The sequence below is a fragment of the Aspergillus nomiae genome, assembly GCF_001204775.2.
Source record: "Aspergillus nomiae NRRL 13137 chromosome Unknown contig00126, whole genome shotgun sequence".
NCBI lineage: Eukaryota > Fungi > Ascomycota > Eurotiomycetes > Eurotiales > Aspergillaceae > Aspergillus > Aspergillus nomiae.
The window spans coordinates 26252-43215 of record NW_015378181.1 but is presented as its reverse complement, the minus strand read 5'-3'; the positions used below and the strand labels follow the sequence as shown (position 1 = coordinate 43215).

The window sequence follows — 16964 nt, the reverse complement described above, 5'->3', positions numbered from 1 at the left end:
GCCGTCGTCGGAAGACAGGCACGTGAGACGTATGTTGTTTACAATCCACATAGACCAGAACGACGTAACCCTCTTCATCATAATCCACGCCCCTAGTATTGCCCGGAGTAGAATGTATCGGACCTGGTGTATGACGTAAAGAAAATATACGATATTCTCAGCATTCGCTCATCCCCGGAAAATATATATGTTCAGATTAGTCTCTACAATTTTGGCATCTTATCTATACCGTCTATTTATGGAATACATAAAGGAAATATATCAAAGCGTCTATATCCAATGTGGTGACGGCAAGCGAACCATGGCTTGCCCTAGTAGATGGCTTTCACCTGGTTGACTTGTATCCACAAGCCCTTGCCGGAAACTCAAGCAACTCGACAATTCGCCTGTCACCGCATGCTTCAAGATACATACAAATAGCTTGACATTCAAGCGTAACGCGGGGACCAACCCACCACTCGTCGACAGAAATACACATTAGTGCGAGCCAGTATGACAAGATAAGCAGAGCACGGGGCTCCTTCGCAGCAAGCAGATGCACGAAATCCGGTAGCAGCCGACCCATGAAGTTGGTTATGCGAGACGCTCCGCATTTATGCCGTGGGATGCGCAGCAAGGGGCACAGCATACGAAGAGGCCAATGGAAGGGGTTTGTCTCTTCCGTCGTGGTCTCGGTAATATCGCACAGATCGGCCAGATCGGGATCGAGATCTTCACGACCCATTCGATGATCATCAGCGTATTCGTAGTTGCTTGTTTCCTGGAACGGTTCATTCCAGATGCTCTCTTCCATCCATGGCTTGGTGATCTCAAGGAGACAGCGTAAACCACCTTGGACGGAGAGCCAATTCATGTTGGCCGGATCATCTGAAAAAACCCAGGAGTCCAGCGGGGTTGTCGTCTCAGCTGAGAAGGAGAACATTGCAATCAACATGCAGCTTGTGATTAGCGTGTCCATGTTATTTCGGTCGATTGGTAACTGGAGTTGTTGTCGATATACTCGGGTGGCTTTGTGTCTCAAACGAGTGGCTATTAGGGTATGCGTTGGGTCCGAGGGCAGAGCACAAGCCCAGTGTGTGCTTGCCACTGCCATTATGGAATACAAAAGACACGGTTCCTTCACAACCGTCAGTTTTTGTCTACTGTTAATTGTAAAAACTGATTTAGACATACCCCAAGAGCTACCGGGATAGTACGCTCCCGCATGACCTTCTTAATAGGGGTAAACGCAGGCGAGTGCACTGATACCATCTGAGAAAAGTGTGCTAGCATGGCCAGGCCAAACGATCCAAGAGAGTCGCATGGACCACACGAGTGCAGTCTCTCGCTGCTTATGTCAGACCATAAGATATGATCGAGGCTAGCCGTCATTGCGCCGAATGCCAACGAGCCATTGCAAACGAGCGAAGTGCCACAGGTTGACAAAGCCATGGTGATTCTTTTATGTGCCTCATTGCCCGGAAGTGCAAAATCACAGACGGAGCCGTGCATGCGGCACCTCCGGCATTGTGGCTTTGCTTCATCACACTTTTGATAAGGTCAGTTACATTAGCCTGTGGGGCGGTTGGATTGGGGTTTTTACTTTGACCTTTCGACGCTTACAACTCAGACAGCCAGTCCTCGATTTTCGGTGCGCGCGTCGAGCCCTGTACACTGGCCGTGTTGAGTTTGAGACTGCCGGGAGCAATCTATTGGCCCCGTCTATATGTAATGAACTGCCAGCTAGTTGATACCTAGGCCGAACTCTGAATGCTGACAGATAGTTGCTATTGCGCCAGTCATTATTGCCACTTTCCATCGTTTCAACCTGTGTGAGACTTGTCGGTTGGGACTCCACAGACCACAATGAACCGTTAGATACCATCATTGATTTAATGAGCGCTGCGAAGGAGAAAAACGACGAACACAGCGATGAAGGTGCGAACACGAGGCTCATCGAACAACTTTATACTCGATCAACGCTGCGAAATCAAGCTAAGCCCGGACAGGCAAACCTGCCAAGGCTCGTATTCTGCCGTCCAATCAACATCTTGACCTCCACCTTAAAGGGTTCAACACGAGTTTTAGAGGCTATGCTTGACTAGGCACCGATTATTCGGATCCAATTCTATAAATAAAGGAAGGTGTTTGAGCTGCACTGGCTATCATGGACCCTCCTCGACGCTAGATGGCGTCCAACAAACGGGATACCGGCTGGAATACTCCAGCTTAATATTAATCGGTATAACGCCTGACCAGAGTATATTTGTGTAGTGAAAAGCGGATTTCTCTAGAACTTGCGATAAAGTCGGTGTACACCCTGGGCGTGAAGGTATGCCTCTCTTTTACATTCGATATGTGTAGTAGTTGGCATGGCAATCGGGCGATGAGTGAATATGTGGATAGATTTCTGAGCTTTCAATTATTTTGCGACGGGCCAGTTACGCAATGCGCGGTATGTAGTGCCAACCCATGCGATTTGGAAGATAAGCATATATTGACCCATACTTGTCAAAGCTCCAGAAGGGACGCGGATTACTCTGTCCTCGGGGCCTTGTAAGCGAAAAGGCAGTCGAGTGCAGTATCTAATATAGAGTCGTCTCGAGCTTAGTTATTTTCCTTATTATACTCCCCATTCCAAAGAGGCCCCATCAAGCTTGCCTTCTCATCCTCATTTGAGGTATTCGCCTTTAGGATGCATGTAAGGGTCTCTCTCTTCCAGAGCTACTTATCCACAACGAAATCTCCATTTATCTCTTTCATCACAGTGAGGTGGTGTGATAACGCGAATCGTTCACTACCGCCACATGAAAAATACTGCTTTTCATCTTGGTTGACGCTTTCATCGTTGATCTCATACGTCGCAAGAATTCGGGAGAATTCTTTGAACTCCTCTCGATCTTGAAGTTGACCAATATAAAGCTTGGCATTTTGCCCAGTACATGAACGCACAAAATTCGGAAAAGTAAACATAATCCTGGAGGCCGTCTAGATTAACTAGACGAGATAATGCCCAGAAGATATTTCCGTCCGAGAAATGCACATCTTTCTCCCCATTAAAGCCGTTAGCAGCAACGAAACCCTCAATAAAACCCTTCATAAGGCATGGCTGAATGCGATCACGGGGATGGGGCAGTCCAGGGCAGACCAGAAGCATAGATGGTGGAACGGAAGAGGCAAAGGCCCAGTCAATAATGCATGTTATGTTCAGTTCGTCATCGACAAAGATATTTTGGAAGCTGAGATCCGGGTGGCACAACGGAAACCCGTCGCATTTGATGTGGCTGTCTTTTTCCGTCAAAAAGAGTCCTATAGGCGCGGAAGTTCATTCGAAGATTTTGGAGCTATCTATAAACTGGAAAAATATCCATTGTATAGCACCATCCACTAGTCCAATGCATGTCGCTTGAGCGTCAAACAGGATTTCTCTGCCCTCGGGGAAAGGGTATATAAACGGGTTTATTTATACCTTTGTGAGAAATGCCACGTCGTAGGCAGCAACCAGGCACACCGCCCAATCTATTGTTTGTTTATACATACCAAGTTTTACCCTCATACTAATTGCTATAGAATTGGACAGTGAAAGGAGATGGAGCACAGTGATTCAGGACATTTAATGCACAAGCCTCCATGTAGTCAATCCCGTAGGCTATTCAGCATGTTAACTTTATTTCTAGGTCTAGGGTTTGGTGGCAAAGGCGGTCGTGGAGCTCTCCACTTTCTAGACAGCCGACCACTCTAAGCTACAACTTCGATTTACCAAAGGAACCTAAATGATTTCTTTCGGGAGGGTCACTTGCCGAATGCCCCACAAGCACGACGTTTCCCTAAGTGTAGACGGGTCAAACAATTTCCACGAGCAACACGCAGCTGGGATGGGCAGCTGAAGGAGTGCTCTGCCTCAGTAAATCGTCACTGTTATAAAAAATGGAATCACTCAATAACTCGCAATTCTCAAGCTACGGTCAAGATGCTTAGCTACTAAGAAAATTTACTGCTTTTACAATACCACTGTAAGTTTGAGTGGTGGAGCTAATAGAATGGTTCTAGAAATGGACTAAATATCGGCACGAGATTGAGTTTTTCAAGTGGGCTCAGCTTACCCGTACCGAGTGCACAGGCCACTCACGGCTTGCCGGTCGTGCATGTGAGCCTGAGAAAATCCATCCATGGGCTGTCCAATCTTCCGACTCACGGCGCACCAATCGGGATTTCGGGATATTGATCACGTCAGTAGTAACAGTAAACAAGGTACTTGGTGTGTTCCGGGTGGCCGACTACATGAAACCTTCACAAGCGTTATAATAGGAACCAGCTAGGGTTAGATTGGTCACTTTGGGTAAAATATATATTGCGGGAAACTATTAGGTGTGCTATTGATGAGCTCGCAAGCAAAAAAGACACAATTGAAAAAAACAAAAACAAAAACAGTAAGAGAAGGAGAGCCTGGCTTCGGAGTCTCTCCGATCGTAAAAATTCGAACGCTTCCTTTGCTGCCCCCAGGGCCTTGGGACCTACTCGCTCCACAACCAGAATAAAATCTGTAGAGGGTCTACCGCTGGTTTTCCCCGCACTGGGGAGAGAAACTACTGCGAGGGATATGTGAGACTCCTGCCTTATTCCAGTCCGCCGGTACTTACAGACTAGCTGAGGGATAATCAAACCATGTTCAAAAAGCTGTGCTTGATGTCACGACGTTTTGTGGGTCCAATCCTAGAAACCGAAGGAGGTCCCAGGGCAAGAAGGTGGTATGTGATAATTCGTTTTAGCCAAATGCGATGTAGTATTCCTGCCTGTTAGTCAGTGCATCGGGCAAAGCTACATGCATTGATGACTTGATGTTGACTCGATAAAATAGTGGCAGTTGTAAGCCAATGCGATCAGAACACAAAGCGAAGGAACCCGCTGGTCGTCAGGTCCTCCTGGTCTCGACTTCCAGCAGGACCAGGAACCAATGTCTCTGGAGTAAAATTCTGACGAAGTTGGCAGCTTCGTGGGTAACACGGGAACTTGCTTGTCCATTGAGCGGTCCAGAAAATGTGTGCTCTAGCGATCACGTCCCTTTTCTAGGGAGAAGGGGTGGCAAATGAAATAGGACTAAACTATCTCACATTTCAGAGTAGATAGCACGTTCGCAATAGTCGGTGTAAATGAATAATAGGCAATCACGGCATTGGCCGCAAATCTGGTTAATACTAATTAATAGGAACAGGCTGGTCAATCCGTAGTTCTATTTCCTTGTTTCGCAAAGACCTTCCAAAGTCTGACTGAAGTCTGGGTTGCGATAAAACTTTGTATGCTCCGTCTAGTATACCCACTTTTTTATTAAGCTGTTGAAAATTCAGAATTTTAAAAGGCCTCTGTGCTCGCCCCCTTAATTGTAGTTCAGTAAAAGTAAGGATTTATTTTCTCTCTAAACAGACTATGACTAAATTCGACTTCGGCTTTCGAAGCCGTAGCCAGGATGGTGAGGGCGAGGGCTGGTTTGGCAAAGTTCCGCAGTTCACTATTATCTCCCGCCCGGGGTCGTCGTTAGGGCACAGCACCCCTTCGTCCGGACTGGCAACCCCGACCGAAGAAAAGGGCCTGACGAGCTTGCAATCCTGCCCAGACATTGGTCGACTGGCCTCCTGGAGAGGAGCCTTGATCTTGCTGGTGACTTCCGGCTCCCAGTTTCTTGATAATGTTTTCATGACTAGTTCGAACATCGCGCTTTCCTCTATCCAAGAAGAGTTCGGAGTCTCCAATACCCAGTTACAATGGATGATATCTGCATACACCTTGACCTTTGGCGGGTTCTTGCTACTAGCAGGCGTGCTGTCCGATCGGTAAGGCTCATTCTTAGCAGTGCGAGGAAGTTATTTCTAATTTCTAATGCGTGACAGATATGGGAGAAAAATGATCCTCTGCCTTGGGCTGTTCTGGCTCTCCGTCTGGACACTCGCGATCGGATTTGGCCAATCGTTTATCCAGCTTGCTGTCTTCCGTGGTATCCAGGGAATAGGTGCTGCGTTGACTGTTCCATCGGCGATTGGAATCATCAGTTCCTACTTCACCGGTGTTGACCGTACTCGGGCATTATCTATCTACGCAGCATCAGGAACACTGGGATTCTGTGTCGGCCTCATCTTCGGTGGTTTCCTGACCTCGTCACTAGGCTGGCGATACATTTTCTATTTAATCGTTACCATCACAGGTTCTCTGGGCGTTCTGGGCGCTATCGTCCTTCCCAAAGACGAACTAGCGGGAAGGAAAAGCCGAAGATGGATTACTTTGGAGCGTTGCTATCTACAGCCGGCCTAATCCTACTCCAATTTGTGCTTTCGAGTGGAGGCGATTACGGCTGGAGCACCCCATTCATCATCGTTCTTCTTATCCTCGCGGTCGCCCTTCTGGTCGCGTTCACTTTCCTCGAATGGTACATCTCCTACCCGATCATGCCCTTAGATCTATGGAAAATCCCCAATTTCGCAGGACTTTGGATCGCAGGGTTTAGTAAGTTTCCTCCAAGGCCATCCACCTCGATCATGACTAACAGGGATGAAGCCTGCTACGGCAGCTACCAAAATGTCATCTACTACATTGTCCTGATGGCGCAACAGGTCGACAATCTGTCCGCCGGCGACACAGCCCTCCGCTTCTTGCCTATGGGCGCGATCGGGTTCATCGCCTCGATGGGAACAGGGAAGGCCCTCGAATACGTGAACGGGAAATACACCCTTATCGCCGGGCTGGTCCTGACGGTGTTAGCCCCCGTCCCCAGCGCATTGACCGCAACGAACTCAGAGCCAGACTTGTATGTATCCCCCGATCTCGCACCATGACGCTTGCAAACCGCTAACAATAACAGCTGGGTCAACGTTCTCCCCACATCCCTTATTAGTATCACAGCAGTATCGCTCATCTTCGTGACAACGAGTACCACGATCCTAACCACTGTTCCTGTCAGCGTCAAGAGTTTATGTGGTGGAATGGTAAGCTCCCCAAAGCCCATCTCTGTGTCTGACAATCATACTAACCCATGTGCCAGCTGAACACAGCCTTCCAAATCGGCTCCGGCGTAGCCCTCGCCATCTCGGCCGCGGTCACAGAAGCAGTCGACATCAAAAAGGGTCACAGCCTTGCCCAGCAGTATGCCACCGGCCTCTGGTGTTCTGCCGGACTAGCAGGACTAGGTCTCCTCATTGCCATGATTTCCGTTCGTAGACGAGGCATTGGACCTGGCGATAGGAACGATACGCCAGTTGCGATTTAATTTTTTTCTCTCTAACGACATAGATATAGACTATTGGTTGGGTTTTTACGCCTTTTCAATCTCATTAACGACGGCATTATGACGGAAAAGTTCTGCATGCTTTTTACACTACTTTCACATGAATTTTGGGTACAACAGGCTATAAAGTGGCGAGATAGACACGGTTATGGTGTTTTTTAGGGTTAATTGTTTAGAAAAAATCAGTTGTTTTGATCCACTTGGCCCGTGTGAAATTTTGCTTCGGAGCTCCGATGCATGGGGTCCACCTGGCGGGGTTGCATGCCTTCCGAGAAGAGGCATGGGGAATTATACTCCTGTTAATCTTTCTCATCTACTGATTTATTTGATTTTTGTTTTCAGACGATAAAGCACAGGAAGGGACGAGTTTTGCATATTGTTCCGTTCTTCGTACACCCGACTGTCTAGTGGGGTCGATATTGAGGTTTATGACTCAAATTAGTCTAAGATGGCAGCGACTCTGGGGGTTTCATTGTCCGAACGAGATGGTAACTAGTTTATGCCTTTCAAACGGAAAGAGCTATTACAAAGTAGGTTGTGAGTGCAAGCAGGTATACTGGTACTTATTTTTGTTAATAACCGTAGAGCAAAAGCACACAATAAATGGCACACATATCCAAACCTCCTCGAGCCCCATATGGGATACATTATATTCCACCATGCGCAAAATAGCCATCCCTGTGATATGTATCAACTGATGAGGACAAGCACCGCTGTCCAACTCATGGTCACATTGTAAGCGTCTCATTGAACGCAGCATTCCCTCCCGAACCACCCTTTCCACCTGACGCCTGAGAAGGGTTGATCATCCCCAAGCGCACTGCCCAATCATCTCTCCCCGTCTCTTTGATCAAGGCCTCTGCAAGATCTAGTCTTCTGCGGTATTTTCTTCGTGGACCATCAACACTGATCAGGTTCCCATGCATTTGGAGCCCTTGTGTTAACATATTCACCAGTCCTAGCAGACCGGCCGTTCCAACCAAGAGCAACAGCAGCAGAACTTGCCCAGACAACTTCGCATTGCTCGCTAAGGCAACATTCAGGTAAACCAATAAGGTAGTGAAGCCGGATATGGCGCTTTCAACCCAAGTCATATCACGGAGCCATTCTCCGGACGTCACTGCTTTGAGGTCATCCACGTAGCCCGTGATGCGGACCCAGCGGTCCTGACTCAGAAGAACCAGGAGATCTCCGACCACGCCCGGCTCGGAGGCTCCGCTCCAGCCGGCGCGACTACGAGACTGAATTAAGAGCATATTGATGAATCGGGTAAGCATTAAGATGGCGATCACTAGGAGGCCCCACCAGTCCTCAGTGATGATGAGAAGGGATGTGACCACGGCTGTGCTGCCCACCGCGAGGAGGTATGCGGTGATGGCTCCAAATGACATGGAACTGTCTATAGAGGATAGAAAGCGAGAGAGCAACCCTTGCTTAGAATTGTGGATGTTGGTCACGGAAAGTGTAGTCAGCTGGCCCGTGCGACCAACCCTCTGCAGGAAATTGACTGTTGCTGGGTTCTCGACCCGAAACACATAGCCAGTCGTCATCGCAGCTACGGCCGGGTACTCTCCGCCGTGAACATCAGCGGCAACCTGCTGGCGATGCAGTCCGGAACAGAGGACAAACGTATCCAGGAATGTGGCGCCGCCTGTGAGGGCGGTCCGCTGCCCGATGATCGGCAGATCTGCCAGGAAAATGATGCCGGCTAAGTTAAGGGACATTGTCGGAAAGTCAGATGTAAACATCAGGGGGTTAACAGCCTTTAGAATCAACTAGGGAGTAGTATTGACATATATGCGAGAAGAGACCAGGAACTACGGAGGTGTTCGCTCCTTGGGTGACAAGTCATCATGCAGGATCCCGAAAATCCTTATGACGTGGCGCAGGATTTCAACCTTAAGGCGAGGCACATTGGAGATAGTACGTCCAACGAGTATGAAAGTCCGACTACTTGGGGTTACGCGCAGGTTGAAATCGTATATACAAAGATAGTAGATACTCACTGAGCATCTTACGAGCACACACTGACCTTAACTACTACTGCAGTGTATCACATTACTAAGCTTTTACTAAGCCTGAGAGAATTCAAGAATTAAACTCTTCAAGTGATCAAGTTGTTTAGGTAGTAGATGATATATGTCTGTATAGAGTTCGTATGGTCCACTAGGTGGTAGCAGAGATTTGATGGAAGAATTATGGCATTTTCACTGAGAACATAGAATGTGCTAAAGGTCTCGCCCAGAATCAACTGCTTCAGCAGCCTGTAGTGCAATTGCAAACCGTGACTTCAGGTCTTCCGCATCCTCGACACCAACACTAATGCGAAGAAGATCCGCTGGCACACCGAAGCCTGCGGCCCAATCCAACTCGCCATAATGTGCGAGGAGAACATAGGGTGAAGTTAAGGTGAAGTTTGTACCGAGACTAGGTCCTTTGGCAGTCTCAATACGGTCGAAGAACGCAACCGCCTGAGCCTTCTTGTGGAAAGTAAAAGATAGCAAGCCACCATACCCGCCGGTTGGTGTCCGACATTCGTCATAAAACTTCTTTGTTGGGCTATACTTGGGGTAGTATACGTCTTTGACAAGAGGATGTGCCTGAAGCAGGCTGCAAATGGTTTCGGCGTTGTCGTTGATTTTCTTAATACGAGTCTCAAAGTCACGGCTATTGCGCTCCATAAACATAACGTCCTCAGCCCAGTAGTTGTCCTCGTAATTTGATGCGAAAGCACTCTTCAACTGCTGATAATACCTTCCTTCGGGGTTTAAAATAGCGCTGCCGCCCATAACATTACAGTCTCCCGAAAAAATCTTGGTCAGACTGCTGACAACCACGTCTGCATATGGAAGGACATGAACGTTGATGGAGTTTGCAATCGTCTCGTCAACAACCACGCCAAAGTCATAGGTGTCCGCCAACTTCTTAATTCGTTTTAGATCGGGACATTTTAACATAGGATTTCCGGGGAATTCGCAGAACAAGGCCAAATATCGTTCGCCAGCCTTCAGGCGCGCTTCCAAGTCGTCCAGATCTTCTGAGGAGCCATTGCCGTAGAAAAGACACCCGGGGCCGAACTTTTGCAGAACTTTAAGAGTGTCAATGTAGGGGAAGCCAAACGAGATGCTTTTCAGTTGACCTCTAGACTGTAGCAGCATTCGGTGAGTGCTGAAAATGGCATTCATGCCACATGGATAGAGGTAAACGTCGTCGTCGGAAAGTCCCGTCACTCCACGTGAGTCGGAGGTTATATTGGGACTTGGTTCGACTGAAAGATCCGCTTCGCCTACCAAAGAGCCAGCTATGCGTCGACGGAGTGCTAACTTGGCGTTGTCGACAAGTGAGATATCCAAATTTCGGCCAAAACGCTCCTCGAGGAACTGTGCGCTTTCCACTCGCTCTTCTGAGACCGCCTTGTTTTCTGTTTGGGACGTTGTATATCTCGATACACTTTGGTATCTCCTTGGGCCTCTTTTCTGATTTATGGTTGGCTGCAGCGATGTGGAGTCCGCCAGCTTGCCATCCAAGAAAAGCGAATGGCAAAATTCGGCATATCTGCTTGAGATACCATCACCAGAGTGTTGCCAGTATTGCTTCGCTATTGGGAAGAGATCTTTACGGAAGATGACCGCTGATATTGAGGGCGAGAGCTTCGCAGTTATCGCTGAAACCTCTTTTCCCTTGTCGAGAAACAGATCAATTATGTTGATCTCTCCTGCGCAACCGAGCTCTGCTGTTGCTTGCATGAAATTACGACATCTGTGGGCAGCCTTGTGGGATGGAAACAGCATGGCGCTTTGGTTTGGGGTTCCATACTTGGCAATAATATCATTCGCGAGTCCTGCGATGTTACTGTGGATCAAGAATCTGGTGACGGGATCAGTGGATGAGTGATCGAGGCCTGGAGTTCAGGGGAAGTACCGTGGATAACCATTTGGTAATTTATCCATGACCCGCTTATCACCCTCTTCATAACCCACGTTGTCAGCCCAAGTGGGCAGAGACATGCTCACGGCCTGTGGAAGGCGTTAGTTTGGTTCACTTCACAGCCCTGCATTCCGAACCCGCAGAGGCCAAGATAAACACATAATTTACATGCGGTGTTAGCGAGGGGATTGAGTCTCCAAGCTCTATAACTGCCATCTTGAAATACGTAATGCAACGAGCTGAATTTCGTTGCGAAAGAATGTTAATCGGAGTTTTTTGTACCGGAGATGGTGAATGGGCCTTTGATGGCGGGGTGCGTCAGGCAAAATACCGCTTATCTCCAGGTTCGGCCTAGAATATATACGTTCCGTGGAGGCCGAGGTGTTCCTCGGGTTCAGGGTGCCGAAAATCTGGCCCGGTATCCGATCTGACTAGATGGAGAGGGCAATCAGTTTTACACTAGCAGATGTGTAGGGTTACCAAGGATACCTCTAAATCCTTTTTTCCTAGAAGTTTCTGGTACGTACAGTTCTCCCTCTTGCCTCCTGGGACTGTTGATTGGGGTTTGAAGTTGAAATACACAGGCTGACTGCCGCGGATCTTTATCCGCGGATTTTGCTTCCCCGGGGATCCGTGGCGGACCTTGCCCTGAAAGACCGCGGAAACCGTTGTCCCAAATAACTTTTCTGGTTCATTGTGACTTATCCATGGCCACTGGGTTCTAGTAGGCCGTTGGTCTGTCTTGAAAAAAAAAATATGAAGTAAATTATTCTCAAATCTGGGGTAGCTGGCCACTCATGCGAAGTTCCGACCCTCATTCCTTCCGTCATGGGTTGTTCATCCAGCTCCCGACCAGATACGGCAGACTAAATCGAAGTTCCAGACAATATAAAATATTCACACAAAATTCTATGAACCAATTAAATTTATGTATATCGATCCACTATGCTGACCATCCAATTATACTGTTTTATACATAAGATAAAGTTCTGCATTATCCATCGAGTAGGTAGTCCCACTGCATTACCGCCTTAAATAGTGGACCACCAGCATCCCGTCTTTAGGGACCACCTGTACCCGATACTTAGGAACCACCTGCACCCTATCTTAGAACCCACAATACTAGATCTTTAGATCCCCTGGGGCCCTAGTATATTACGAGTATGCAGGGAATAGTAATAATACTTAGGGGTGATAAGACACTCTTTTTAGGAGCCTATGGTAAATAGATTTAGAAGTGGGCGATAGTCGTGGCTTTATGTAAAATGCTCAGATTTCGGACAGTAATCTCCTGTCCGGAACTCCGACTTGTCCGCCGTAGTTACTTATAGTGTTGGACCTGAAACCCAAACCTATAAGCCCATAGCCGGCGAACCCGACCAATTGTAGGAGGATAACTTCAAGAGACACTGTCGTGGGTGATTTAAATATTGTCCTGTTTATAGTTTATTGGCACATCCTGTGTATTCAATAGCATTGAAATATATTTAATTTGCATATTGATACAACTGAAAACGTACGTCTGCAAATTTACACATTACAGTATAAGGTTGAAGTTATCATATTTATAGGGTTACCTTCGGACGTTGACGTCACCCCCAAACCTTGTCCCGCGATGTATTTAATTATTTAAATGGTGGCTTTGATATCCCGCACCCAACTACAAACTGTTCCAATATATTCAAGAAACTGACTCGGAGTTGAAACACACACTACTTTCTACTGTCGAACCTCCTCAGGATGACGTGGCAACCGCCCACTATCGGTGATCGCTATATAGCAGTGCTTGGTGCCGGGGTGCTCGGTACGATTGTGACTTCTCACCTATACAAAGATTGTCTTCGGCACTAATGTATCTGTCAAGGTCGTCGAATTGCTTGCACCTGGGTTGCAGCAGGCTACAATGTAACCATCAGAGATCCGAGTCCAGATCAGCGGAATGCTGCCGTTCATTTCATTGACAACAACGTTGCCACTTTTGCTAAGACCCTTGGCGACGAGGCAGTCCCGGGAAAATATTCTGCATTTGCAGATTTGGATTCTGCCGTGAAGGATGCCTGGTTCGTGATCGAGGCTATCCCAGAGAAGCTTGATCTAAAGATCGCCACGTTTGGTGACCTTGCGAAGAAAGCACCAAGGGATTGCATTTTCGGGTCGAACTCATCATCCTACAAGTCACGGCTGATGCTCGATGAAATGGATGATGAGGCAAAACGACGCACCCTGAATGTCCACTATACCATGCCCCCGGGAAATAGGGTCGTAGAGCTGATGACTAGCACCCATACTTACGATGGCATTTTCCCTTTCCTTGTTGATAAGCACCGGGAGGTTGGGCTGGTGCCGGCCGTCGCACGCAAGGAATCTACTGGGTAAGCTTGTCACTTTCTATCCGGTCTTCAGTGCCTGGAATGACGGCTAACCTACAGGTAGTTTCATCATCAACCGCCTATGGGCAGCTGTGAAGAGAGAGACTCTGACAATCTTGGCAGAAGAAGTTAGCGATCCGGAGCAGATCGACAATTTATGGGTAAACCCTCTCAACGTCCGTCTAATGATGGAAGATTCTAACTCGGTGGCAAAATAGATGGAAATGTTTGGCGCCACGGCAGGGCCCTGTAGCATGATGGATTCCGTCGGCCTCGACACAGTAGCTTTTATTGAGGATAACTATATTCAGGAACGCCACCTGGACGGTGCAAATACGGTAGACTGGCTGCGCAAGAACTACGTCAATCAAGGTCGATTAGGCGCCAAGTCTGGAAATGGAGGGCTTTATCCAGCTGGCTTCACGACGAAATCGGCGACTGAGAATGCCAGCCATCACGACAATTTGGCCGCCCCAACGCTCTATGTCCTTGATATAGGACTGGGTGAAAATATTACCGATAATTTCCTCACATCCGGGTCAATATACACTGCCTCGGCCAATGGTCAGAATGTGAAGAAGATAGTCGATGGCCTTAGTGCGCCTGACGGGGTCGATATTAGTGTCAGTCGTGGTCGTATATTCTGGACAAATATGGGGATACCCTCTGAGAACGATGGATCTGTCCAGTCATGCAACCTAGATGGTTCTGATATCAGGACAGTCGTTCCACCTGGAACCGTACACACGCCAAAACAACTGTGCATTGACCATACACACGAGAAATTGTACTTTTCGGATCGCGAAGGGATGAGGGTTCATAGAGTCGATTTCAATGGTGGCCAGCATGAGATCCTCATCCACACTGGTGATTATCATGATCCCTCGCATAAATATGACCAGAGCAGATGGGTAGGATACCTTTAGTGTGTACAGTGGGGCCATGGCTAACAGACTTTTACAATTTCAGTGTGTGGGAATCGCTATTGACTCAAAACGCGGCAAGTTCTACTGGACTCAGAAGGGTTCTAGCAAGTCGGGTCAAGGAAAGATCCTTCGGGCAAATATTACTTTGCCTGCAGATTCAAAGCCCTCCACGCGCACAGATATCGAAACTCTCTTCGAAAACCTGCCCGAACCGATCGACTTGGAGGTTGACTCGGAAAATGAATTCCTATATTGGACTGACAGAGGTGAATATCCACTTGGCAATTCAGTTAATCGAGGCTACGTTGGATCCAAGCCTAGGGACCCTAGTGCAGCCAAATTCACGATATTAACGAGGCACTTGCATGAGGTATATTCTCCCCCTTGGTGGTCCGAAATGTCACTAATATGCTTTACTCACAGGCGATCGGTCTACGCTTGGACAAGGTAAACAAACACATTTATTTCACCGACCTGGGAGGGTCATTGTACCGCACAGATCTCGAAGGTGGAAACAAAACGGTTATTTACAGCGGCAGAGCTGCTCTTACAGGACTTGCCTTGACACATATCAATTAAATTACCGCTTGTGGGAGAAGTATAGGTATGATCGGATTCATCGATGTTCTTCCTTCATTGCTTAGTTAAGTTGATTCACTATTTCTTTGTTCCTTTGGTTGGATTGGGTTATTTCGATCCTGAGACGAACTACTCTTTATTGTGTTCTGTTTCCTGGCCGCTGTGTCATGTTCATATTCTGATATTCTTTTGCCGGCATATTTCAATTTAAGTGGATGAGTTGGTATAATCGAGTGGATGAACCTCAAATAACTTGCCTTTCCACTCTCTATCTTATACATAGGACAAAGTTTAATTTCATGCTTCGATGAGAGACACTCTTGTCGGTCCTCTACAGCCTATGCACAATGAGGGCTTACAGTTCGGCATGGTCAGATATCCAAGTGCCAAAATCGTCGATTTGCATGGAATACAGAGCTGCGTAGCTCGCTTACCGATTACGTTAGTTATCCAAATTTCAATACTCAGATATTCCTATTATGACGTTACCTTCAAGATTCGGGTGATGGAATCTGCTTTTTTCTGCCCTTAATCTAATAAATCTATTAATGTAAAACTTACGGGCTGGGCTGTAATATAGGCCTATCTAGTTTGAGTATCTCGAACTGAAGGGTGAATGAACACATCCCTTCTGCTTGCTCGATTATCATTTCTAAATATGTAGAGTTTGCCCTCACCATAGTACTCGCGAAACAAACGAGTAGAAGGCATACTCGTTATAGTATGGCTGAAGAATGTCCAGCAGGTAGTCTCCCCAGTCGTTCTGCCATCTCCACACCTGCAAAGACTTCGCGAATTCCCAGTACTCAGGATATCATCCACTAAGCTCCCAGTCAATAATTGCTGCGACATTACCATCCTTTATCATGATGTTCGGCGGCCTTAGGTCACCATGCGCAAACGCAACATGGCGCTCCTTATGAGCAATCATTCCGAAAAGGAACTTTTGGATATGTTGCCGCGGTACAGTCAGATGATATGCTTCCACGATTGCTTCATTGAACTCCTTCTCGGAATCAAACGGGCCTTACACAAGTAAATTAGTAGAAGACGTATAACTACCACGGGGTCAATTACCTTAGACTTTACAGGTTGCGAAGATCAGATCCGTAACTGGGCTATGATCGGCTGACCCAATATATGTCATTCTTCCCATGGTACGAAGGTCATCAATGTATGTCTTTAGCTGTGAAGCAATACGTGTCTTCGTTAGATAATCTAAGTCATTCCACGCAATGTCTAGAGGCTGCCCATCCACAAAGCTCATGAAGATGTATGTATCGTTACTCCAGTCCATGGCACTATTTTATTCTCACCGTTACATTGCTTTTTGACATGATCCAGATCTGGGATTAGAAAGTTGGAAGCACAGAAATATGTGCGCAATTTGGGGGTCGGATCAGAAACGACTTCGCCTGCTTGGCTATCCATTATGATGGGTCAGAACAGGAATAAACAGATGGTATGTCACAGGTGATTAAGAATGCTTAGAGATAGTAGTGAGCGAGAGTGAGATGGATGACTGCCTTTGGATAAGAATATAAGATGGATCGGTGTTACCAGATGGTTTTCACTGCTGAAACCATTTATAATCAGGCTGACTGAGCCGCATTGGCTACGACGACCTATTGCAGCCACTCCGCAACAACAGGTTTTATCAATTTCTGGCGGCAGACCTGATAAATGAAGTCCAAAAGAATATCTACTCTAAGAATTTCGAATAGCTGTGCTCCTCTGTACAAGACTTAGAAACTGAAGAATAATCAACACTATACGAACTATAGGGACTTAGATGGAAGAGCTGTTCAGCTGCCGCCTTTTGGTTACCCCTGCTTTGTCCCCAAGGATAAAAGTTGTCACTATACTCTCGAACTTTCCGGGGGAGGTTTTGCTTTACGGGCTTTGAATAAG

The 16964-nt window shown here is 47.2% G+C and overlaps 6 protein-coding genes across 6 annotated transcripts; 2 read left to right on the top strand and 4 right to left on the bottom strand.

Moving 5' to 3' along the window:
• Positions 1-325: 325 nt before the first annotated feature.
• On the bottom strand, positions 326-1867 carry ANOM_006592 (Zn(II)2Cys6 transcription factor domain-containing protein; the record flags this gene model as incomplete). Its single annotated transcript, XM_015551848.1, has 3 exons — positions 326-1117; positions 1174-1527; positions 1583-1867. 3 exons carry the CDS (start codon positions 1865-1867, stop codon positions 326-328), a joined length of 1431 nt encoding a protein of 476 aa, XP_015407078.1.
• Positions 1868-5403: 3536 nt separating this feature from the next.
• On the top strand, positions 5404-7234 carry ANOM_006591 (MFS transporter; the record flags this gene model as incomplete). Its single annotated transcript, XM_015551847.1, has 6 exons — positions 5404-5807; positions 5865-6128; positions 6176-6474; positions 6526-6775; positions 6830-6953; positions 7010-7234. 6 exons carry the CDS (start codon positions 5404-5406, stop codon positions 7232-7234), a joined length of 1566 nt encoding a protein of 521 aa, XP_015407079.1.
• A 746-nt stretch (positions 7235-7980) lies between these two features.
• Positions 7981-8976, bottom strand: ANOM_006590 (uncharacterized protein; the record flags this gene model as incomplete). Its single annotated transcript, XM_015551846.1, has 1 exon — positions 7981-8976. The coding sequence occupies one exon, from the start codon at positions 8974-8976 to the stop codon at positions 7981-7983; it is 996 nt and encodes a 331-aa protein (XP_015407080.1).
• Positions 8977-9480: 504 nt separating this feature from the next.
• ANOM_006589 (cystathionine gamma-synthase) lies at positions 9481-11259 on the bottom strand (the record flags this gene model as incomplete). Its single annotated transcript, XM_015551845.1, has 2 exons — positions 9481-11119; positions 11174-11259. 2 exons carry the CDS (start codon positions 11257-11259, stop codon positions 9481-9483), a joined length of 1725 nt encoding a protein of 574 aa, XP_015407082.1.
• Positions 11260-12919: 1660 nt separating this feature from the next.
• Positions 12920-15053, top strand: ANOM_006588 (uncharacterized protein; the record flags this gene model as incomplete). The annotated part of the gene is made up of 6 exons (XM_015551844.1): positions 12920-12983; positions 13044-13551; positions 13613-13709; positions 13767-14459; positions 14518-14844; positions 14898-15053. 6 exons carry the CDS (start codon positions 12920-12922, stop codon positions 15051-15053), a joined length of 1845 nt encoding a protein of 614 aa, XP_015407081.1.
• An 814-nt stretch (positions 15054-15867) lies between these two features.
• On the bottom strand, positions 15868-16350 carry ANOM_006587 (phosphotransferase family protein; the record flags this gene model as incomplete). The annotated part of the gene is made up of 2 exons (XM_015551843.1): positions 15868-16079; positions 16143-16350. 2 exons carry the CDS (start codon positions 16348-16350, stop codon positions 15868-15870), a joined length of 420 nt encoding a protein of 139 aa, XP_015407086.1.
• Between the last annotated feature and the right edge of the window lie 614 nt (positions 16351-16964).